This window comes from Trichomycterus rosablanca, chromosome 23 (assembly GCF_030014385.1).
Source record: "Trichomycterus rosablanca isolate fTriRos1 chromosome 23, fTriRos1.hap1, whole genome shotgun sequence".
Classification (NCBI taxonomy): domain Eukaryota; kingdom Metazoa; phylum Chordata; class Actinopteri; order Siluriformes; family Trichomycteridae; genus Trichomycterus; species Trichomycterus rosablanca.
The window spans coordinates 8,873,791-8,898,825 of NC_086010.1; the positions used below are offsets into that span (position 1 = coordinate 8,873,791).

The 25,035-nt window shown below is 43.0% G+C and overlaps 1 protein-coding gene across 1 annotated transcript in view; it reads right to left on the minus strand.

Moving 5' to 3' along the window:
- The window catches only part of gli3 (GLI family zinc finger 3), a 159,539-nt gene that overhangs the window by 125,844 nt on the left and 8,660 nt on the right, over positions 1 to 25,035 (minus strand). The window contains exon 2 of the mRNA XM_062985354.1: positions 5,627 to 5,804. Coding sequence (XP_062841424.1) covers positions 5,627 to 5,762 — 136 coding nt within the window. The 5' untranslated portion in view covers positions 5,763 to 5,804. The remainder of the gene's footprint in view (positions 1 to 5,626; positions 5,805 to 25,035) is intronic.

The window sequence follows — 25,035 nt, forward strand, 5'->3', positions numbered from 1 at the left end:
CCAAACGTCCCTCTCTTGTCTTTCTTGTATAAATTAGATGGGTGGGTGGATGGATGGATGGATGGATGCATGGGTGGATGCTATATAGATAGATGAATGGATGGATGGATAGATAGATAGATGGATGGATGGATGGATGGATGATGGATGGATGGATGGATGGATGGATGATATATAGATAGATGAATGGATGGATGGATGGATGGATGATGGATATATAGATGGATGGATGGATGGATGATGGATGGATGGATATATAGATGGATGGATGGATGATGGATGGATCGATAGATATATAGATGATGGATGGATGGACGGACGGACGGACGGATATATAGATGGATGGATGGACGGATGGATGGATAGATATATAGATGGATGGATATATGGATGGATGGATAGATCAAGATACATTAAAGCTGAAGTACACAAGTATTATCATACAACACTAATACATATATGAATCAATGATGATATATAGATGGATGATGGATGGATGGATGGATATATAGATAGATGGATGGATGATATATAGATGGATGATGGATGGATGGATATATAGATAGATGGATGGATGAATAGATAGATAGATGGATGGATGGATATATAGATAGATGGATGATATATAGATAGATGGATGGATGGATGGATGATATATAGATAGATGGATGGATGAATAGATAGATGGATGGATGGATGATATATAGATAGATGAATGGATGAATAGATAAATAGATAGATGGATGGATGGATGGATGCTATATAGATAGATGAATGGATGGATGGATAGATAGATAGATGGATGGATGGATGGATGGATGATGGATGGATGGATGGATGGATGGATGATATATAGATAGATGAATGGATGGATGGATGGATGGATGATGGATATATAGATGGATGGATGGATGGATGATGGATATATAGATGAATGGATGGATGGATGGATGATGGATGGATGGATATATAGATGGATGGATGGATGATGGATGGATCGATAGATATATAGATGATGGATGGATGGACGGACGGACGGACGGATATATAGATGGATGGATATATGGATGGATGGATAGATCAAGATACATTAAAGCTGAAGTACACAAGTATTATCATACAACACTAATACAATAATAAAAGATGGATGGATGGATGGATGATATATAGATAGATAGATAGATAGATAGATAGATAGATAGATAGATAGATAGATGGATGGATGGATGGATGGATGGATGGATGGATGGATGGATGGATGGATGGATGGATGGATGATGGATGGATGGATGGATGGATGGATGGATAGATATATAGATGGATGGATGATGGATGGATATATAGATGGATGGATGGATGGATGATGGATGGATCGATAGATATATAGATGATGGATGGATAGATATATAGATGGATGGATATATGGATGGATGGATGGATAGATCAAGATACATTAAAGCTGAAGTACACAAGTATTATCATACAATACTAATACAATAATAAAAACAGTCTGAATGTTGAACCACACAGCCTAACAGAATAATGAATCTGGCAAACCTAGATCTATTGTCTTAGCTTCTACGACTTTTAAAGCATGAATATGCAAAAAAGCCTTCAACATATCCCGAGCGGCTGCATGATCTCAAACACGCTCCTCCGACCGAGCTCAGATTTCGCCCCACACTTTCTCGACTGCCAAAGACATACTTTCACTGCACCACGTGGGGTATTTTCCTCTCACGCAAAAAAAGAGGGAAAAGGGTGGACAATAGAGCTTCAAGCTGAGAGTTCTAGAATAAATAAGTAAAAGAAGGAAAGGAATTTCTTGAACTAAAGTTATGATTAATCACTGGAAGTCAGTTGTTGAACTAGTTGGAGTTTTTGACACTTCTGCACGTCTTCATTTCTCAATGTTGTTTAAATGAACTGATTCCCAAATCAGCTCGTCTGCTGGTAACAATCAGCTTTTGTTGTTCGCCTCTAGGAGAAGGGTTCGGGGCGGCAGAGCTGCTGAGGTTAAGGTAGGGGTGCTGGGGAGGGGAAAGGTCTTCGGTTACATCAGATAAGAGGTTATAAGAGGTTATAAGTATTGAGGAATGAGGGGAAAAGAGCGGTAATTATAACCCCACCAGGAATTTGGGAATGTGTAAGTGATCTCATGAGCGCAGTAAGGACTCTTTTGAGGACACGGTTAAGGAAATAAGCAGTGGTCAGACAGGAGTTAATACAGTGGTATCCCGAAACTCGACATCAATTGGTTCTGGGAGTGGCGTTTAGTTTAAAATGTGATGAGTTTTAAGGTACTTTTTCCAATAAGGATGTATGGGAAACCTGTTAATGCATCCCATGGTTCTATGGAGCTGTATATATTTTAGGCTAATGTAAAATAATGGGGTTGCAAGGTACCACTGTATTTATTATTATACGTATATACACCGATCAGCCATAACATTAAAACCACCTCCTTGTTTCTACACTCATTGTCCATTTTATCAGCTCCACTTACCATATAGAAGCACTTTGTAGTTCTACAATTACTAACTGTAGTCCATCTCTTTCTCTGCATGCTTTGTTTGCCCCCTTTCATACTGTTCTTCAATGAGAGTAGGTATTATTTAGGTGGTGGATCATTCTCAGCACTGCAGTGACACTGACATGGTGGTGGTGTGTTAGTGTGTGTTGTGCTGGTATGAGTGGATAAGATACAGCAGCGCTGCTGGAATTTTAAACACCTCACTGCCACTGCTGGACTGAGAATAGTCCACCAACCAAAAATATCCAGCCAACAGCGCCCCATGGGCAGCGTCCTGTGGCCACTGATGAAGGTCTGGATGATGACCAACTCAAACAGCAGCAATAGATGAGCGATCGTCTCTGACTTTACATCTACAAGGTGGACCAACTAGGTAGGAGTGTCTAATAGAGTGGACAGTGAGTGGACACGGTATTTATAAACTCCAGCAGCACTGCTGTGTCTGATCCACTCATACAAGCACAACACACACTAACACACCACCACCATGTCATTGTCACTGCAGTGCTGAAAATGATCCACCACCTAAATAATACCTGCTCTGTGGTGGTCCTGTGGGGGTCCTGACCATTGAAGAACAGCATGAAAGGGGGCAAACAAAGCATGCAGAGAAAGAGATGGACTACAGTCAGTAATTGTACAACTACAAAGTGCTTCTATATGGTAAGTGGAGCTGATAAAATGGACAGTCAGTGTAGAAACAAGGAGGTGGTTTTAATGTTATGGCTGATCAGTGTTGGCCACACGCTGCAGAAAAAACCCAGCAAGTCCGTTGACTCCAAATGTATCTTGAAGAAAGCCGAACCCCCTGAACGGATGCGCGAGTCGACTGGTGCAGCACTGACGTTTAAAATTGGTCGTAACTTGCCAAAAAATCCTTATGCTCCAGAGCAATTAGCCATCCGTTCCAAAGAAAAATCTACCATTACCGAAGCCAAATTGCAGTCATGATTTTTCTGCAACAGGAAAACTCTGCACCTCACCCCCCTTCCCCCACCTCACTTTTTATTAATGAAGGAGTCCGGGCCATCTGGGAATGCACAACAGATGAGCGAGGGGAAACGAGAAAGAAGGTTTCTAATATGTTTAAGGAATGTCTCTGTTTAAATAAATAGCCTAAAATTAAGACATTTCATCCTGAGGTTTTTAGAGGGGTAGAAACCAACACGCACTCATTAGCACATAAACACAAACACACATAAAACGCACAAGTGACCGCTTTTTCTCAGTCATGGTCATGTCAGGTCAGGTTTCCCTGGAATCACTGGGCACAATGCAGTAACACACCTGGGCAGGATGCCCGACTGGCCGATAACACTGCTGGGGAATCAAACCATGGATCCCAGCACCACTGGGATAGAGTAATCATCTGCTACGTCACCCGAGCACCGTGTAAAGAAAATGCTACCAATCAAAATTATAGGCATGAACACGACTACATTTTGGCCTGGGTTAATAATGTAAAACAAGCTAATTAATGGTTACTGATTGTAACTTGTAATGATTGTAAAGCATAAAAGGGGATTAAACAGCAGAATGTACAGTATTCATCAGCATCCAAATGAACTTTACATCCAGTTACACAAGAAACAATATCATTACTATAAAGTGTAAAGCAAAACAGGCCCCAGGATTGAGACTTATGGGACACGTTATACAATTTCCATCAGCCTCAATATAAAGTGTAAAACAAAACAGGCCCCAGGATTGAGCCTTGTGGGACACCTTTTGCAATTTCCAACAGCCGTAATATCAAGTGTAAAACAACACAGGCCGTTTAAAGGCTGCCGGGAGGGTAAAAGACCGGACTAATGTGGGTGGGGTCTTCGACGCTGTGTAAGGACCTTGTTTAGTAGCCCGAGGCACCTGTACAGGAAGTGGAGGAGCGCAAAGATCAGTGTGTGGCTCTCCGCACGCGAATACTGGCCTCATGTGCGAATTCACCAAACGTGTGGGTGAATAAGAAGGGGTCAGTGTACTGCGCACACGTCGAAGGGAACGTGAGGCAGGTGAATATACCTTCCTCGGACACGACCATAGTCTCCAGCAGCGGAAGATTAGGAGAAAAAGGGTAAAGTGCATAACAAAATAGCAAAAAAAAAAAAACAGGCCCCAGGATTGAGCCTTGTGGGACACCTTTTGCAATCTTTAAATGCCACACAGCCACATTAGCTAACTCTGAAACCATGTATATGCGTTCTAATTAAATCCGATAAAAGCAATGAATGATCAGTTTCAAACCATTCTAAAGTGTAAAACAAAACGGGCCCCAGGATTGAGCCTTGTGGGACACCTTGTACAATTTCCACCAGCCTCAATATAAAGTGTAAAACAAAACAGACCCTAGGATTGAGCCTTGTGAGACACCTTTTGTGATCTCCAACAGCCACGCAGCCACACACTGCTGTCTGTCCATCAGCTAACTCTGAAACCATGCATATGCATTCTAATCAAATCCGATATTGCTATATCTTTTAAAAAGCACTGAATGATCAGTTTCAAACCATTCTAAAGTGTAAAACAAAACAGGCCCTAGGACTGCGCCTTGTGGGATACCTTTTGCAATTTCCAACAGCCTCAATATGAAGTGTAAAACAAAACAAGCCCCAGGATTGAGCTTTGTGGGACACCTTTTGCAATTTCCAACAGCCTCATTAGAAAGTGTAAAACAAAACATGCCCCAGGATTGAGCTTTGTGGGACACCTTTTGCAATTTCCAACAGCCTCATTAGAAAGTGTAAAACAAAACATGCCCCAGGATTGAGCTTTGTGGGACACCTTTTGCGATTTCCAAAAGCCACACAACCACACACTGCAATCTGACCATTAGCTAACTCTGAAACCATGCATATGCATTCTAATCAAATCTGATATTATCCAATATATCTTTTAAAAAGCACTGAATGATCAGTTTCAAACCATTCTAAAATGTAAAACAAAACAGGCCCCAGGATTTAGCCTTGTGGGACACCTTTTGCAATTTCCAACAGCCTCAATAGAAAGTGTAAAACAAAACAAGCCCCATCAATTTGACCTACATCAGCTGTGACAAGAGGTGAAAACTGGAAGTCACATGTGAGGTTTGAGGTTTACCATTGGAGGTTGTACTGGAGGCCACAGCCTTTTCGCTGATCTCAGTTCGGGTCAAGGAGGAGCTCTTGGTCGCCACGATGGTCTCCACCCTTTTCTTCTTCTCCGCTGCGGAACTGGCCTGGGACTGTGTTTCCATGGCAACTGTGCATTCCTCAGTGCCTCATCTAAGCCGGGACACCTGTAGGTTCGGAAGAAGCAATAGAGGTCAGGGGTTAACTTTCTAACAGTATGTTTAAGCTGTGCTTGAGAACGGTCACATGTTCGCAGGGCCTTTGTGAAATAGATTTGCCTGATTGTAACATCTACTCCTAACAGTAACAGCTTATCAGAACTGTACAGTTTACTGCTTTGTATGAAGAGATACGATTAATATTGAGCAGAATTAATTTCTGTTAATTTCATGTGGCCCCTTGGAAAATTGAAATACCCACATCTGTTTCACTGGAATCAATCCAACCAATCCAAACCAATAAGGAATGCATCCAGAACCTTGCTGAAGAGAGTCTTAATAAGGTACAATCCTCTAGATTAAAAATCCCTGTGACCTGGATTGATAGATATTTCTGCCTTGCACCCAATGTTTCCTGGTAAAACCACACCTGCCACAGCCCTGACCAGGATAAAGCGACTGATGGGTCGACAAAGCGGAGCAGTCTGGTCTGTATACTTGATTTGGTATCGAATCCCCTTCCTAATGAAACCCACCTTATTTGTCCAGGCTTGGGACCTGCACTAAGAGCGCTCTGACAAGTGCACCTGCCAATGGCTAGGCTGTTAGGTCATGTCAGACCTGTTAGACGCAGCCAATCATGTCTGTGTAGACGCCGGGCCGGCCAATACCACAGCTAGCATTTGGGATGTTAATGACAAACCAAGAACCAGGTCTAATTTTGAACTTTTTTTTTAATCATTTGAATTCGTTGCCGGTTCTTCCAATGTCTGCACCTGTGCATGTGTCTAATTTAATTGATTTTTCTTTTCTTTATGACTCAAAATAAATCTAACACACAGCTGAACGTTTTATAGTATATTGTGGCAAGCAGCTAACTCCTTAAGAACTAACAAGTGGGCGGCAATATGTTGTGTGCCCCCTTCATGGGAGCCGGGGGGGCTGGAAGCATCGTGCCACCCATTAAAATAATGTAATAAAATGCACATAATTCAGTGACTATGGATAATTGTAAGTTTGTAAATGTATTAGAATAGTTTGTAGAATTGTAAGTCTCAATTGATGTGAATGGTTGGCAATCAATGTCTTCATGTTACTGCTTTTAGTTGCCTGACCACTGTTCGGTGTTTGTAGGTAGTCAGGGAGCAGACTCCTGCTCCACCGTTCAATAAAACAGCATAAAAATGATTCCTGTTGCCTCGACCTTGGGTGCATTAAGGCCACAATGTGCTGGCTTTGTCCAGGGAACTGTTCCACACCCCTGCCATCACATGTTTAAGACTAAAGTCTTGTTGACATGAACCACAATGTGTTTAATGTATTGTTGGGTTGCAATAAGATTCCCCTTATTTAAAAGAAACCAATGCCCCTTTAGTATCCTTTATGATATATTGCTTTGATATAATGCCACCCTGTGCAGGTGGTATTTCTGCATTCTGCTCAGTGTTTTCAGGTGGACCTAATGAAAAAATACAGGACTTTTTACTACAATACATCAAGCAGATAAAAAAAAAAAACTGCAGTAAAAATCTGGTGGGCTACTTTATAGATGATGCTCTCTATTATTTAGTTCTAACCAATGGAAATGTTTAGTCTGCATCCAAATGACTTATGAGGGAACAACTGGTTCTTCCAACCTGGCTCTTGAGGTTCAAAAGACTTTCATCTCAATTGAACGGGCAAAACCATGTTGTTTAAAGTGTGGGTTAACAAAAAACACAGCATGCTTTGTTTGTTTTATGTGCTTTAGACATCTGCAAGCAATTGAGGCTTAGAAAAACGGAACAAACAACAACTACACCCCCCCCCCCTTCATTTAAAACCAATCACAAACAAATTCAGCATTTTTTAAATTTTCAAATAAAATCAAAACTAAAGACTCTAGCTGGGCCTGCTAGCTGTTCATAGCTTGAAAATATAGTGAGGGGTGGTGAAAAACACAGGCAGGTTTTGGTGAGGATGGAAGGAAAAGTGCTCCAGCATTGACAGCCTGTCGGAGCAAGAAAGTAGAAGAATTCTGCTTTGTTATTACGTTACGGCATCCGGCAGCTTCTTCCAATTCAGTGAAGAAGAAGAACTGAAGAAAAGAGGGCTACGGAAAGGGCAAAAACATGCGGCGAGCCCTTTATGCCGGTTATTGACTGGTCTCTGACACTTTAGTGTCTTGGTGCTGGATGTTTGTGTGTGTTTGAACCGCCCGGTTCCCTGATCTTTAATCCCCGGGCAATCCAGAAGTGGGAAAGAGTAAACAGAAAACTGTACAAGAAAAAAACTGAGCTTAGATGAGGACAGGCAGGTGTGAAGAAAAAGAGGCACAAGAAAAACAAATGAAAAAAAGATCACATGTACAATGCAGGGTCAAAAGTATGTGGACGCATGACCATGAGCTAGTCGGACACGCCATTACAAAAACAAATTTTATTAAAATAGAGTGACCTTTGTGTGGTCTAGAGTTATAACAACAGCCACCACTCTTCTGAGAACACTTCTCACAAGACCTTATTTTAAGTCTGTGAAAATTTGTGCTATTCAGTCAGAGTATCTGTTGGTCAAGACAGCCTAAATTGCTGTTCCAGGTTATTGTTCAAGTTGTTCAATAGAGCAGAGGTCACTTGACCTTCCAAAGCTGTACAGGTGTATCTAAGAGCATAAACGTTTCATACACTATATTGCCAAAAGTATTCACTCACCCATCCAAATCATTGAATTCAGGTGTTCCAATCACTTCCATGGCCACAGGTGTATAAAACCAAGCACCTAGGCATGCAGACTGCTTCTACAGACATTAGTGAAAGAATGGGTCGCTCTCAGGAGCTCAGTGAATTCCAGCGTGGTACCGTGATAGGATGCCACCTGTGCAACAAGTCCAGTTGTGAAATTTCCTCACTACTAAATATTCCACACTCAACTGTCAGTGGTATTATAACAAAGTGGAAGCGATTGGGAACGACAGCAACTCAGCCACTGTACGTGGTAGGTCACGTAAAATGACAGAGCGGGCATAGTGCGCAGAGGTCGCCAACTTTCTGCAGAGTCAATCGCTATAGACCTCCAAACTTCATGTGGTCTTTAGATTAGCTCAAGAACAGTGTGTAGAGAGCTTCATGGAATGGGTTTCCACGGCCGAGCAGCTGCATCCAAGCCTTACATCACCAAGCGTGATGCAAAGCGTCGGATGCAGTGGTGTAAAGCACGTTACCACTGGACTCTTCTCTGTCTGGCAAGCCGATGGGCGAGTCTGGTTTTGGCGGTTGCCAGGAGAACGGTACTTGTCTGACTGCATTGTGCCAAGTGTAAAGTTTATGGTGTGGGGTTGTTTTTCAGGAGTTGGGCTCGGCCCCTTAGTTCCAGTGAAAGGAACTCTTAATGCTTCAGCATACCAAGAGATTTTGGACAATTTCATGCTCGCAACTTTGTGGGAACAGTTTGGGGATGGCCCCTTCCTGTTCCAACATGACCGTGCACCAGTGCACAAAGCAAGCTCCATAAAGACGTGGATAAGCGAGTTTGGTGTGGAAGAACTTAACTGGCCTAACTGAAACCTGACCTCAACCCGATAGAACACCTTTGAGATGAATTAGAGCGGAGACTGTGAGCCAGGCCTTCTCGTCCAACATCAGTGTCTGACCTCACAAATGCGCTTCTGGAAGAATGGTCAAAAATTCTCATAAACACACTCCTAAACCTTGTGGAAAGCCTTCCCAGAAGAGTTGAAGCTGTTATAGCTGCAAAGGGTGGGCCAACATCATATTAAACCCTATGGATTAAGAACAGGATGTCACTCAAGTTCATATGTGTGTGAAGGCAGACGAGCAAATACTTTTGGCAATATAGTGTATATATTAAACTTTAGTTCTTACATGGATGGGAGTCCCACATCCAATTAGCTAAAAGAGAGAAGACTAGTCCATAATCCTCACTCAGAGAAAGAGAGGCGATTAACCAGGTTTAAAATCTCACAATTCAGACTCGCAAGGACGAGAAAAAATCTTATTTCAAGCACATTAGGCAAATCAGCAGTTTAACATAAATTACTCGCTTATGTGACAAAAGCCAGGAGCTGAAAGTCAGTGGAAAATTAAACATCAAAGTCAAACAACAAACTTTTATATGCTGAAATGTTTCACAAAATGAAGAAGAAAAAGTTTCTCATTTTTATATTTTATTTCCATCAACTGCTTCATGCTGGTCAACCAGGATTAATGGGACTGGCTTCACTGGGAAACACTGGGCAAAAGACAAGAAAACAATGGACAGTTCGCCAATCCTTCAGCCCAATCCTGTGTGGTGTAACACAACAATATACACCGACCAGGCATTACATTACGACCACTGACAGGTAAAGTGAATAACACTGATTATCTCTTCATCATGGCACCTGTTAGTCGGTGGGATGTATTAAGCACCAAGTGAACATTTTATCCTCAAAGTTAATGTGATAGAAGCAGGAAAAATAGACAAGTGTAAGGATTTGAGCGAGTTTGACGAGGGCCAAATTGTGATGGCTAGCCGACTGGGTCAGAGAGAGCATCTCCAAAACTGCAGCTCTTGTGGTGTGTTCCCAGTGTGCAGTGGTCAGTATCTATCAAAAGTGGTCCAAGGAGGGAACAGTGGTAAACCGGCGACAGGTTCATGGCCGGCCAAGGCTCATTGCTCGTGCACTATGGGAACAAGGCAAGCCGGCGGAGGCAGTGTGATGCTTTGGGAAACCTTGGGTCCTGCCATCCATGTGGATGTTACTTTGACACATACCACCTACCTAAGCCTTGATGCAGACCATGTACACCCTTACGGTATTCCCTGATGGCTGTGGCCTCTTTTAGCAGGATAATGCGCCCTGCCACAAAGCAGAAATGCTTCAGGAATGGTTTGAGGAGCACAACAACGAGTTTGAGGTGTTGACTTGGCCTCCAAATTCCCCAGAATCCCCCTCAATCCAATCAAGCATCTGTGGGATGTGCTGGACAAACAAGTCCGATCCATAGAGGCCCCACCTCGCAACTTACATGGGTTAAAGGATCAGCTTCTGACATCTTGGTGCCAGATACCACAGCACACCTTCAGGGGTCTAGTGAAGTCCATGGCTCAAGGGGTCAGCGCTGTTAGCAGCGTCTGCTAAATGCCGAATATGTAACAGATTCTTGTTTTAACTGCATATGTCCCATCTTTTTTGGAAATACAGTTTGGCAAAGCTATAAGAGTGTATAAAGCAACAAGGTGATTCTCCAACATGAACGATTTAAGCATTACCGCCCCACCAGAGAGTACCACATGGGCCGGTAAGAAGATTAGCATGTCTCGTTTATTCTCTCTCTGTGGAACGCTCCAAAACCTTTGCCATTCAAGGCGTGACTTAAGACGTAAAGGAGAGGGACACCGAGTCCCTTCGGCTGCCAAACAAGCCCAGCATGTCTTGTGTTCCTAGTTAACAAGCACAATACGATGTAATCGGAATGCTTACATGGGTCCTGTTTAGCACTTGGTACTTGGTAGATAACAGCAGAAGAAAGGAAGAGTGACAATAGGAAACCCCAAGTGAAGGCAGGTTCTTTAGCTTCTTTATGCTGCCGTTCGGCTGTTTGTTTTGCCTTGATTAGGTTTATAAGCTGGATGAAAATAGAGCCAGGATGCAAAATGAAACGTGACGCGTCCTCCTCAGAGTTACATACTACATTCCTGAAAATTTGCTTATGCGTACTATTATTCTCTAAGTACTTTTGTTTCCCTGCTTTATTTCCACACTGGTCCTTAATGCTTAACACATTCAGTACCTGAGACTCAGTGACATTAGCAAAGTTAAGTGTTACGTTAGAGGTCAAAACTTGGGAGACTTGTTGTAGATGAACCTGATACAGAGATGGGCGACTTGGGACTCGACTCATGACTCACAAAAAATGACTCGTAAACAAACGAGTCCCCAGCGTCAGCATGTGTTAACATTAGTTATGTGTGACAATTATATATCATTATTATTATAGATATTCTGCTCTCTAACAATGCTCTGGCCGTCTTAACCCGCAACGCACACAATGGGTAAATGTTACAGCCAGCTTCCAGCGTAGTGATGAACCGTCGCTCCCTACTCCCTACACAGTTTAAAGTTCACTTCATTTGAACACTTTCATTACCTTTGGATTGGAATCTCACTTAAAAATGTTGGAATACACTACGTAGTGCACTTCACAGGAATGACTGTGGTGAATGGAACGCTCCTACAGAACTGGCACTAATGGTTAAAAGACTGGCTTTCTGAACCAATCAGACCTTCTGATTTTAATCTTTAGTAAGAAATGCTGTTATTTGCATTTATTCAGTTTGTGTCACACAGATGATTGTCAATGAAACGCTTGATTGGCTTTTTTACAGTAGATCTGGAAAAAGTTTGGAGGCTTATGTTCATCTGGAAGAACAGAAGCTAAGGTAAGCAGTGGTTATGATTTTTTTTGCTGTGTTTTGGATTTTGGCCGCTGTGCCATGATTTATCGCACGCTTTCGTTTTGCAATGAAAACAAAACGTATCAGTTTAAGCTTTTAACTGGTACCTTCTTGTTACATTCATTTACACAATGACTAGCAAAAACGGCAAAATACAGTTGCTAATCTGTTGTTTTTTATCTGAACTTACATATTATTTGTTTATTTCTATGCTACATTTCCAATATATGTTTTGTATATGTTATATTGACTCGTGACTCTAGCCTAAAGACTCGTGACTTGACTCGGACTCGTATTTTGTGACTTGTGAACATCTCTGATATTAGACCTTGGGTGCGTCCGAAATCGCATACTTAAACAGTACGCACTAAATTCGATGTAGTGTGGACTGCTTGGCCGGTAAAGTAGTAAGATCTTTCAATACGCAAGTGTGCAGTACGCATGCAACCATCTTACTAACGTCACGTGATGCATCACATTGCCACAGTTAACAATTTTTTTTCTCTTTTTCTCCAAACCCCCTCCCAATTCTCTCCCCTAATCTAGTCGTATCCAATTACTCTGATTGCGTTATGCTTCACCTCTACCGATACAACCCTCCACTGCTGCCTAAGAAGCTTTGCAACTGACACACGCCCCCTCAGACACGTGAGCAGTACCGACTGCCACTTTTCACCTGCACGAGGCGAGTTCATATGCGGATCAGCCTTGTGAACAGAGAGCCACACCCTGATCGGCATTATTCCCCAACTCTGCACAGGCACCATCAACCAGCCAGGAGAGGAACCCTGGTCCGGCTCATCTCACCCCTGAACAACAGCCAATCATTGTTCATGTGGCCGCCCAGCCCACATATTCGAAATCCCAGCTCTGGTGTTCTAGCGTATTTTACAGCCGCACCACCTGAGCGGCAACAATTTTAAAATCAGACGAAATTAATTCTGTCGTTCTTCACAATGCTTCTTATAACGTTATTTTGGGTTTAATTTTTAATATTTGTCTTGCTCCGACAGTACCCGCTCTCGTGTACTGCTTTTTTCCAACACTGGGTGCAAGGCTAGAACACACTGGTGAAAGTGCTAATTTATTTGGCCTCGGACCCCCAGCTCGATTTAAACGATCATGTCCCTCGGATCTCAGCGGTGGAGGACTAGCGTAATAGGTGGTTTGTGAGACTCTGACTCTGAAGGTCCAAAAGGGGTGTGTGTTTTGAGTTGAGTGTGTATGTGTGTGTGTGTGGTGTGTGTAGTTCCGCTGAGCAGAGGCACCCCGGGAAGGCAGCGAGTAAAGGTGGAGAACCAGATCAAATGCTAGGTTGTGGCAGGCCGAGCTTCAAAAGGGATCTCCTGCTGATCTCTGCAGGGACTACGGTAGGGTCCAACTGCCTGAACCGAATTCCTCTACATGGCCCGCATGATTTCATTCATAAAAAACAAACGTATTTATTGACCACAGGAACCGCTGAGAATTTTGGCTTCATTGTTTAGCCCTAATTACACTAGACACCATGACATCACAACCATCATATTATAGAAATACAACGTTAAATGTCCGAGGCAAAATATTTAGGCTGTTTGTGTGTTTTACCAGATGAAGTTTTCCTCAGCCAGCAAGTTCCAAAATGGTCCAGTAGAGGCCCTTGACTTCATATAAATGTCAGATTGTAGGCTTCTTCCACGTATGAACGAAACAGCCGTCTCTGCAGTGGTCTTGCCTGAATAGAACCGTTTCTGATTTCTTTGTGCTTGGTTGCGCACTCAACTTCACCAACAGTGTAGGTTACAAAAGGAAAATGCAAAAAAATGGCGCAAACTGGCTACTGATGAATGACAACTTACTAGATTAGCAGTGCTTTAGGCGGGCTGAGGTGTAGCTATGGTAACAAACTGCAAATTAAAGAAACAGTGACCAGATTTCATGTCAATCACGTTGACCTGTTTGAATGAGGCGCAATATACAGTACGTACACTATATTGGGTTTCCATGGTCGAGCAGCTGCATCCAAGCCTTACATCACCAAGCGCGATGCAAAGCCACTGGACTCTAGAGCAGTGGAGACGTGTTCTCTGGAGTGACGAATCACGCTTTGATGGACGAGTCTGGGTTTGGCGGTTGCCAGGAGAACGGTACTTGTCTGACTGCATTGTGCCAAGTGTAAAGTTTGGTGGAGGGGGGAATTATGGTGTGGGGTTGTTTTTCAGGAGTTGGGCTCTGGCCCCTTCGTTCCAGTGAGAGGAACTCTCAGATAATTTCATGCTCCCAATCTTGTGGGAACAGTTCGGGGATGGCCCCTTCCTGTTCCAACATGACCGTGCACAAAGCAAAATCCATAAAGACATAAATGAGCCAGTTTGGTGTGGAAGAACTTGACTGGCCTGCAACCGATAGAACACCTTTGGGATGAATTAGAGCGGAGACTGTGAGCCAGGCCTTCTCGTCCAACATCGGTGTCTGACCTCACAAATGCGCTTCTGGAAGAATGGTCAAAAATTCCCATAAACACACTCCTAAACCTTGTGGAAAGCCTTCCCAGAAGAGTTGAAGCTGTTATAGCTGCAAAGGGTGGGCCGACATCATATTAAACCCTTTGGATTAAGAATGGGAGTCACTCAAGTTCATATGCGTGTGAAGGCAGACGAGCGAATACTTTTGGCAATGTAGTGTGCCACTTATCACCATGTGAACCAGCCCCGGTTCTGGACTGCTTTGCTTGGGGGGGAAGGCAGTGAGAAAATCTGGGGATTGGGGGGGGTTGCGAGCAAAAATACTGATGTAAATACCTAAAACTTCTATCCAAGAAGCCCCAGCACTGATATTTTGCTCATTTATTCAATCAGAGAGGATGCAAAGAGGCCCTATTAGCCCCGTCGGTACGGAATCAAGGGGGCAAATTACCAATTACCCATCCCCGAGCTTCAGCATGATTCATCAAGCTAAACCCCCTGGAGAAGTCATAATGTTTACTTAAGAACAGCCCACTTCCCCCACTGGCATGCTTTATTGCCTCTTATTAATTCCTCTACAGACCCTAGTGGCTTTGCCATTTACAGCTTATTACCAGCCAGAAATGAGACTAGATGAAGTCATCTCGCGGTGCACGGCACCATGGAGAAACACTCCGAGACAGAGTGGGGGGAAAAACAGAGTGAAGTAATAAATGTAGAATAAAGTGCTAAACATCCGTACGGACCCGGAGAAACCAGATAGATAAAAGTCAATTGGCGGGAATCCATTAGTTTTAAAATGAAGACGGGGTAAGGGATGAGTCTGATTTAGGGAGTAAGTCAGATTAAGTTATGCAGAAGAGGCAGAGAAAGAGAATTAGAAGGAAGAAAAATAAATGGACGGAGGGGGAAAAGGAGTGCAGGAGTCGCTTTATAGCTAACTTCCTGAGTGATGTGGACACACATCCAAGAACTACTGAGTCACACATTCCAGAGACGTTTTAACGTTTGTATTTAAACCCCTACACTTTCTTTTGCACTGTTCTCTATTTTTTTGGTTCCAACTTTCATTCAGTCGTTTATCAAGCAGGCTCAGAGCTGTTGCGAAAGACCCAGAATTCCAGACTCCTGCATTTAGATACACCAATAAGGACAAAAGGCTAAAACAAACTCATTGCAAACTCATACCTGGTGCAGACTGACATGAATGCTAAGGACAAGGAGCCCAAAGTAATACACTTTTTAACCAGAGCTTGCCATTTTTACAACCCCAACTCAGAAAAAGTTGGGATAGTATGGAAAATGCAAATAAAATAAAAACACAGTTTTAACGCAGAGTTTCTTACATTTACTTTGACACTTATTTTTATGCAGACAGTTTAAACCTGAGATATTTTATGTTTTATGTTTTTTCATTTCATTTAGATTAGATTAGATTCAACTTTGTCATTGTGCAGAGTACAAGTACAGAGCCAACGAAATGCAGTAGCATCTAACCAGAAGTGCAAAAGTTTATTAATAAACTTTCATTCCTGCATTTCAGGCCTGCAACACATTTCAAAAAAAAGTTGGGACAGGGGATATTTAGGGATAGTAATGAGCTGAAAAAACTAAGTAATGATGCCTGTGATCTTCGATCCCTCAGACAGCACTGCATCAAGAACCGCCGCTCAACAATAGCTGATATAACCACTTTGGCAAATCTTTGTCAAGCACTACAATACAGAGTTACATGCACAAATGCCACTTAAAACTTTACTGTGCAAAAAAGAAGCCTTGTGATAACCATGTCCAGAAGCAGCGTCAACTTCTCTGGGCTCGGAGGCATCTAGGATGGACCATCACAAAGTGGGAATCATGTATTGTGGTCAGATGAATCAGCATTCCAGGAAAAAGTGGATGCCATGTGCTCTAGACCAAAGGAGAAAAGGACCATCCAGACTGTTATCAGAAACAAGTCCAAAAGCCAGGGTCTGTCATGGTATAGGGTTGTGTCAGTGCCCTTGGCAAAGGTAATTTACACTTCTGTGATGGCAGCTTTAATGCAGAAAAGCACGTTGAGATCTTAGAGCAACATATGCTGCCTTCAAGACGTCATCTTTTCCAGGGACGTTCATGCATTTTTCAACAAGACGATGCAAAACCACATGCTGCACACATTACAAAGGCATGGGTGTGGAAGAAGAGGGTACGGGTACTGGACTGGCCTGCCTGCAGTCCTGACCTGTCCCCAACAGAGAATGTGTGGAGACTTTTGAAACAAAAAATGCAACAACGACGACCCCGTACTGTTGCACATGAACATAAGACGTGTTTGCAGGAAGAATGTGACAAAATAAAAGCTGAAACACTAAATCACTTGGTATCCTCTGTGCCAAAACGTCTTTTAAGTGTGGTGAAAAGGACTGGCAACATTACAAAGTGGTAAATGCTTTACTGTCCCAACTTTTTTTGCAATGTCTTGCAGGCCTGAAATGCAGGAATGAATGTTTATTAATAAATGAAATTAAGTTGACCAGACAGAGCATGAAATATCTCAGGTTTATCCTGTCTGCAATCAAATATATACAGGGCAGTGATAGCTCAGTGGTTAAGATACTGGACTAGTAATCTAAAGGTTGCCGGTTCAAGCCCCACCACTGCCAAGTTGCCACTGTTGGGCCCCTGAGCAAGGCCCTTAACCCTGTTGTGTTCAGTCATAACTGTAAGCCGATTTGGATAAAAGCGTCTGCTGAAAATGTAAATAAAAGTCAAAGTAAATGTAAGAAACTGTGTTTTTTTTATTATTATTTGCATTTTCCATGCTGTCCCAACTTCTTCTGATTTGGGGTTGTAGAAAAGTAATGTAATTTGTTTTTAAAAATCTTAATAAATAGTTTTAAAAAGTGTGGAAACTTCTTGAAACTTTGTGTATTTTTGCCCTACATCTCTAAATTAACAGTAAACTATTTTATTTGCTAGCTGTTTTGATACCACAGGGACTAAAATTGGCTTACTGAGCGCTGATAGCCAAACATACGACAACATAAAGCATGAGACAGGCCATAAACTTGACTTAGGACCAATGAAAGGGAAAAATCCTGTATGGTTTGATTTGCTTGATAACATTTTAGCAAAAATATCTTAAGTGACTGTGTGTGCATAAGTATGTACGTGCACGTAAAACCCTAATCCCCTACCTCTCCAAAAACCTGAATGTGCTCGTCTGTTTGCATATCCCTGAGCCAGACTGGGTGTAAATAGTGTTGTAGAAGTGCAGTACGACAGAAAGTCAGTGAAGAAGACAGACAGAGGTGGATCAAACACACCCTGCACCAAGAGACTGCAAACTTCCAACAGTCACTGTGCTACCCCCCCCCCCCCAACACACACCACACACAAACACACACAAACACACAGGATGAGACATCCTCTATCCAGTCCCACAAAAACCCACATGAACAAAGGGACACACGTGTGTCTGGACTCTTCCCTAGTGACGAAAAAGTCGCTCTCACCTAACTCTGTGTTCTCCCACATCTGACACACACAAGCTTCAGAGACGTATCATCATCATCTTCATCACACCCACAAACATATGCAATCACACTTAGAGACACGAATAACAGCCAGATGAGAATACTTACAGATAGCAGACTATATGACAACTGTTTTTACCAGGGGAAACACTAGTGCGTAGAGCATTTGGCTATCAATTGGAAGGTTGAGGGTTTCAATCCTGGCTCTGCTATGCTGCCACTATTGGGCCATCAAACACGGCCCCTAACCCTCTCGGCTCAGGAGGTGCCAAACAATGGCTGACCCTACACACTGATCACCCACAACATTAAAACCACCTTGTTTCTACACTCAATGTCCATTTTATCAGCTCCACTTACCATATAGAAGCACTTTGTAGTTCTACAGTTACTGACTGTAGTCCATCTGTTTCTCTACATACTTTTTTAACCTGCTTTCACCCTGTTCTTCAAAGGTCGGGACCCCACAGGACCACCACAGAGCAGGTATTATTTAGGTGGTGGATCATTCTCAGCACTGTAATGACACTGACATGGTGGTGGTGTGTTAGTGTGTTGTTCTGGTATGAGTAAATAAGACAGCAGCGCTGCTGGAGTTTTTAAATATCGTGTCTACTCACTGTCCACTCTATTACACACTCCTACCTAGTTGGTTCACCTTGTAAATGTAAAATCAGAGACGATCGCTCATCTATTGCTGCTGTTTGAGTTGGTCATCTTCTAGACCTTCATCAGTGGTCACAGGATGCTGCCTACGGGGCTTTTGGCTGGATATTTTTGGTTGGTAGACTATTCTCAGTCCAGCAGTGACAGTGAGGTGTTTAAAAACTCCAGCAGCATTGCTGTGTCTTATCCACTAACACACCACCACCATGTCAGTGCCACTGCAGTGCTAAGAATGATCCACCATCCAAATAATACCTGCTCTGTGGTGGTCCTGTTATGGCTGATAGCTCTCTCTCTCTCTCATATATATTATACCCTAAGAATTCGAAACAAGCAGTAATTAATTTAATTTTGTGATTTATTTGTAATATCACACTAGTTTATTCCACCTTTGTCCAAAACTATCTCTTTTAAACCCTCATACCGAAATGTGTATGGTTACACAAAACATCACACACACACACATTTCTAAGCGCTCAGCCCGCGACACATAAGTCACCACAATCTAATTAGTAAGCCACAGACACACTCACACACACATTAACACATTAACCCAATCACACACACCCCTGCTCTGGCACAGTGTGTGTACGAGTGTGGACAGTGTGCAGGTTAATGTATGTAAATACAAAGACAGGTCTCTCTGAGGTAATGAGTTTACACGGCTTGTTGAGCCCGTTTGCATCGATCGGCGTTCTCTAAGGAGACAAATCGCCCCGCCACTGCTCTCCTATCAACCCTCCTGCCCGTTAATCATGTCACTAATGGCTGCAATAACGGCTCCATTAACATACGCCACCTCCAACATGCCCCCTCACTTAACACGGAAAAACCCAATCAGCCCAAACAGTCACCTGTGAACTTCTCACTTTATACAAGGGTTGACTCGCGCTCCCAAACTAATCTGTTGACTTTTATAAACCATTTATTATTTAACAAACTGCTTTCACAAATATGTTTTCTTTACTCCATAAGCACAAACATATTTTAACTTGGCTAAACTCATATTTATTTGCTATTAATTTTAAAAAAGCATCCCCAAAAACATTCCTATTTTTTATTCATATATACAGTGTATAAGTGGCAAAAACAACCCCATTATTTTACATTAGCCTAAAATATATGCAGTTCCAAGGGACCACAGAACGCATTAAAACATTTCCCATACACCCTTATGGAAAAAAATACCTTAAAACTCAACTTTTTTTAACTCCCAGAACCAACTGACGTCGAGTTTCAAGATACCACTGTTCGAGCTTTGGTTAAAAATATGTGGATTATAGATTGCCAGGTATTTTTCATGTAAGTGATTCCTATTTAGAAAAGACTAAATAGTAAATAGACTAAAAATATTCTGAATATACACCGACTAGGCATAACATTATGACCACTTACAGGTGAAATGAATAACACTGATTATCTCTTCATCACGGCACCTGTGAGTGGGTGGGATATATTAGGCAGAAAGAACATTTTATTCTCAAAGTTGATGTTAGAAGCAGGAAAAATGGGCGAGCGTAAGGATTTCAGCGAGTCTGACAAGGGCCAAATTGTGATGGCTAGACGACTGGGTCAGAGCATCTCCAAAACTGCAGCTCTTGTGGGGCGTTCCCAGTGTGCAGTGGTCAGTATCTGTCAAAAGTGGTCCAAGGAAGGAACAGTGGTAAACCGCCGACAGGGTCATGGGCGGCCAAGGCTCACTGATGCACGTAGGGAGCGAAGGCTGGGCCGTGTGGTCTGAAGTTAATGCTGGTTCTGATAGAAAGGTGTCAGAATACACAGTGCATCACAGTTTGTTGCGTATGGGGCAGCAAAAGGGGGACCAACACAATATTAGGAAGGTGGTCATAATGTTATGCATGATGGGTGTATATTCATGGATTTATTTCAACACAATTTTGCTACATTATTGTTTAATTCAAGCACTTTGCTACACTACGTTAAACCGGTGGCCAAAAGTTTCTCGTCTTTTCTTGTTATCAAAATTCACTTCACGCCGCTCAGGTGGCGCAGCGGTAAAGTACGCTAGCGCACCAGAGTTGGGTTTCTAGATACATCGTATCGAAACTCAGCTCTGCCTTTCCGACTGGGTTGGGCGGCAGTATGAACAATGTTTGGCTGTTGTTCAGGGTTAGAGAGTCGGAGCATAGGTCCTCATAACTGGTACAACTGCGGCCCCTGCTGGTTGACTGACGGCGCCTGCACAGGGCTGAGGAATAACATTGAGGGGGGTGTGACCCTCCGTGCGCACTGTCTCTCGGTGTATGAACTCGGCTCGTGCAGGTGGAAAATGCAGGCTGTACTGATTGCGTGCCGGAGGGGGCGCAAGTCAGTTGAGTGGCGTCCTCAGTCGGCGGCAAAGGGTCGAATCAGTATAGAGGACGCAATCAGGGTAATTGGACATGACTAGAATAGGGATAAAAATTGGGGGAAAAAAGTGGGGGAAAAAAGACAATTATTAAAAAAATAATAATAATAATTCACTTCACAGTTGCAGGACACAAAGCATGTTCCAGCCCGCCGCCTACATTTAATGTAAACGTGGTATTGTGAAAACCATCACATCACATTCTTCTGGCTGAACTGCATGAACTCTGTGAGCTAAACTTCAAAAAAATAAAGTCTCAACTGAGAAATCATCTACTAATTACATTACATTGTGATGAGTCTTTTGACAACGCGGTTAATTTATTCGGACGTGAAGTAAAATGTCCTAGAGAGGGAGTGTGGAGGGATTTGGGAAGATGAATGTGAAAGGATGGGTTGGTTTTTCAGTCTAATAGGAGGAGACAAGCGCTTATAGTGCTCCACAAAGCCAAACATTATAAATAATTCTAAAAGCTAAAGAGGCCCCTTTGTAAAGGAGACTCCTAGAAAACACAAAAAAACACACACACACACACACACACACCCTTTCCTTAACATCTGAGACTCTGTATGCCACCAACAAGAATTTCAATTCCAATGAACTGTAGACTCGTATGCAGACACTGCACATGCATTCTCGTCGCCGTTTGTCCGTTATTAATCTTGAACTACGTCTGAAGCTGTTCGTCATGGTGAATATACAAATCTCAGGTGTCCTTGAGCCTGCAGATACAGATGTGTTTACACACACGTCCTGCGATTCCTCTCCTAAATGAAACACTGAAACTTATAACACCCCACAGATGAATGGCGTACATCACACACACGCCCGCGTGCACACTGGAGATGCGGGGAGGTGGAGCATGCTCAGAGACCTGTCTTGTAAATCTCTTTGTGAAAGAAGCTTTGGGAGGTAGACAGGAGCTTACGCACTGAGATCCGAGGGAGAGCGAAAAACTCTGCACTCATCTCTCTCTCCCCCCCATCTGCTTTCGTCCTTTTTTCTTCTACATTCCAGACCCTCTCCTGACACCATTCTTTCCTCGTCTCTTTTACTCTTTTTTTTTTTTTTACTTTTTACTCCTGTCTCAACACCTCTGTGTTTTAAACTGATCCTAAAGTTGCCCCTACTAACCTCGTTGCCCCTCTCTCTCTCTCTAGTTCTCTTTTTTGCTTTTACCTTAACCATTTGTGGAACTCCATAACTACCCAACTTACCACGCCATAGGCTTTTTATTCCTGTGCATTACTGTAAATATATTTAAACCGATCAGCCATAACATTAAAACCACCTCCTTGTTTCTACACTCACTGTCCATTTTATCAGCTCCACTTACAATATAGAAGCACTATGAAGTTCTCTGCTTGCTTTGTTAGCCCCCTTTCACCCTGTTCTTCAATGCTCAGGACCCCCACAGAGCAGGTATTATTTAGGTGGTGGATCATTCTCAGCACTGCTGTGACACAGACATGGTGGTGGTGTGTTAGTGTGTGTTGTGCTGATATGAGTGGATAAGACACAGCAATGCTGATGGAGTACTAAACACCTCACTGTCACTAATGGACTGAGAATAGGCCACCAACCAAAAATAGTCCCCATGGGCAGCATCTTGTGACCACTGATGAAGGTCTTGAAGATGACCAACTCAAACAGCATTAATAGATGAGTCATCGTCTCTGACTTTACGTCTACAAGTTGGACCAACTAGGTAGGAGTGTCTAATAGAGTGGACAGTGAGTGGACTTCAGCAGCACCATGTCATTGTCACTGCAGTGCTGAGAATGATCCACCACCTAAATCATACCTGCTCTGTGGTGGTCCTGTGGGGGTCCTGACCATTGAAGAACAGGGCGAAAGCAGGCTAAAAAGGTATGTAGAGAAACGGATGGACTACAGTCAGTTATTGTAGGACTTCAAAGTGCTTCTATATGGTAAATGGAGCTAATAAAATGAACAGTGAGTGTAGAAACAAGGAGGTGGTTTTAATGTTATGGCTGATCGGTGTAAAAACCAAAAGCTAAAATTGCAAATATAGGGAAAAATCTGAAGCTCTAAAATTGCAAATATTTATACAACGATTTTGGACTCACAGAGTGGCCTACAAGTCAAACGTGAAGAAAAATATGAATGATTCCATACGGCTGCTCCTGTTAGGGGTCCGCATATTTGATTTGGCACAGTTTTTATGCTGGATGCCCTTCCTGACGCAACCCTTCTATTTATCCAGGCCTGGGACACGTGTCTCCCAATGGCTAGGTTTATGTGCTGACATGAACTACAGTGTTTAAATATGTTTATTTTTATTTAAATTTATATTCTTTCCCCTCTTTTTCCCCCAATTTTTATCCCCCAGTCTAGTCGTGTCTAATCTCCCTGAAAGCGTCCTCTGTACTGATTCGACCCTTCACCGCTGACTGAGGACGCCTCTCAACTGACATACGCCCCCTCTGATTTCACACGCACGAGTCGAGTTCATATACTTGACAGGCACTGTGCACGGAGGGCCACACCCCCATCAGCATTATTCCTCAGCCCTGTGCAGGCGCCATCAGTCAGCCAGCAGGGGCCGCAGCCGCACCAGTTATGAGGACCTATGATCCGACTTCCTTACCCTCCAACCCTGAACAACAGCCAATCGTTGTTCATACTGCTGCCCAGCCTAGTTGGAGAGGCAGAGTTGAGGTTCAATATGATGTATTTGAAACCCCAACACTAGCGTACTTTACCGCTGAGGCGCTTAAATATATTTAAGTGCAACAAATCAGACTCTTGATCTCTTAATACAAATTGAAATACTAATCAGTTGTTACAATGAGTTATAAATGTGTGAACACCCTGATATTAATATCATATTGTCATATCATATCGCTTGGTCCCACTTCTAGTACAGGGCGGCACGGGGGCTAAGTGGGTAGCACTGTCGCCTCACAGCAAGAAGGTCCTGGGTTCGATCCCCAAGTGGGGCGGTCCGGGTCCTTTCTGTGTGGAGTTTGCATGTTCTCTCGTGTCCATGTAGGTTTCCTCCAGGTGCTCCGGTTTCCTCCCACAGTCCAAAGATGTGCAAATGTGTCCATGACTGTGTTTGACATTAAACTTATGAACTGATGAATCTTGTGTAACAAGTAACTACCGTTCCTGTCATGAATGTAACCAAAGTGTGTAAAAACATGACAATAAAATCCTAATAAAACAAACTTCTAGTACGTGCAGCCGTTCAGAAGCTAACCTGAAGCTCATTCTATTCGTTGCCCTACTCTTCAGCCCCCCTGACTGTGGTGACTAATGTCCTGCCTGCTCACAGACAATGAGAGCGTAGACGAACTGCAGGGCGATAGGGAAACCCGCTCCAGCTTTTCTGACAAATGGAACCTTCCGCTCTGGCTGTGGCTGCTGTGGGACCCCTTACGCCGCTGCGCTACACGCTGCGCCCTAAAGAGGCTGCATGTGTGTGTCTGTGTGAATAATGACTTGTTCTGTAAACTCTAACCTTACCTTCGTTCGTGAATAAGATATATCTCAACACATCGAAGCCTTTTAAAGGATTGAGGTAAAAAAAAAAAAAAGTCAGTTTACTGCCCCCGCTCTATAAATGTTCGACTCTATTATTCTCCTCTTCTTTCTCTCTCTGGCTTTGCTTTTCTCTTTCTCTCTTACTTCTTGAAGGAACTAACTAGTCTGTAAAACTATTCCTCTCCACCCTCTCTCTCCACCCCTTGTAAGAAACTGGGCATTATGTAGGAGTGGGGAGTCCTCCATTACTTTCGGCCTTCCTTTAGTGCTCCCTGTGGAGTATTGTTAAAACACAGCGC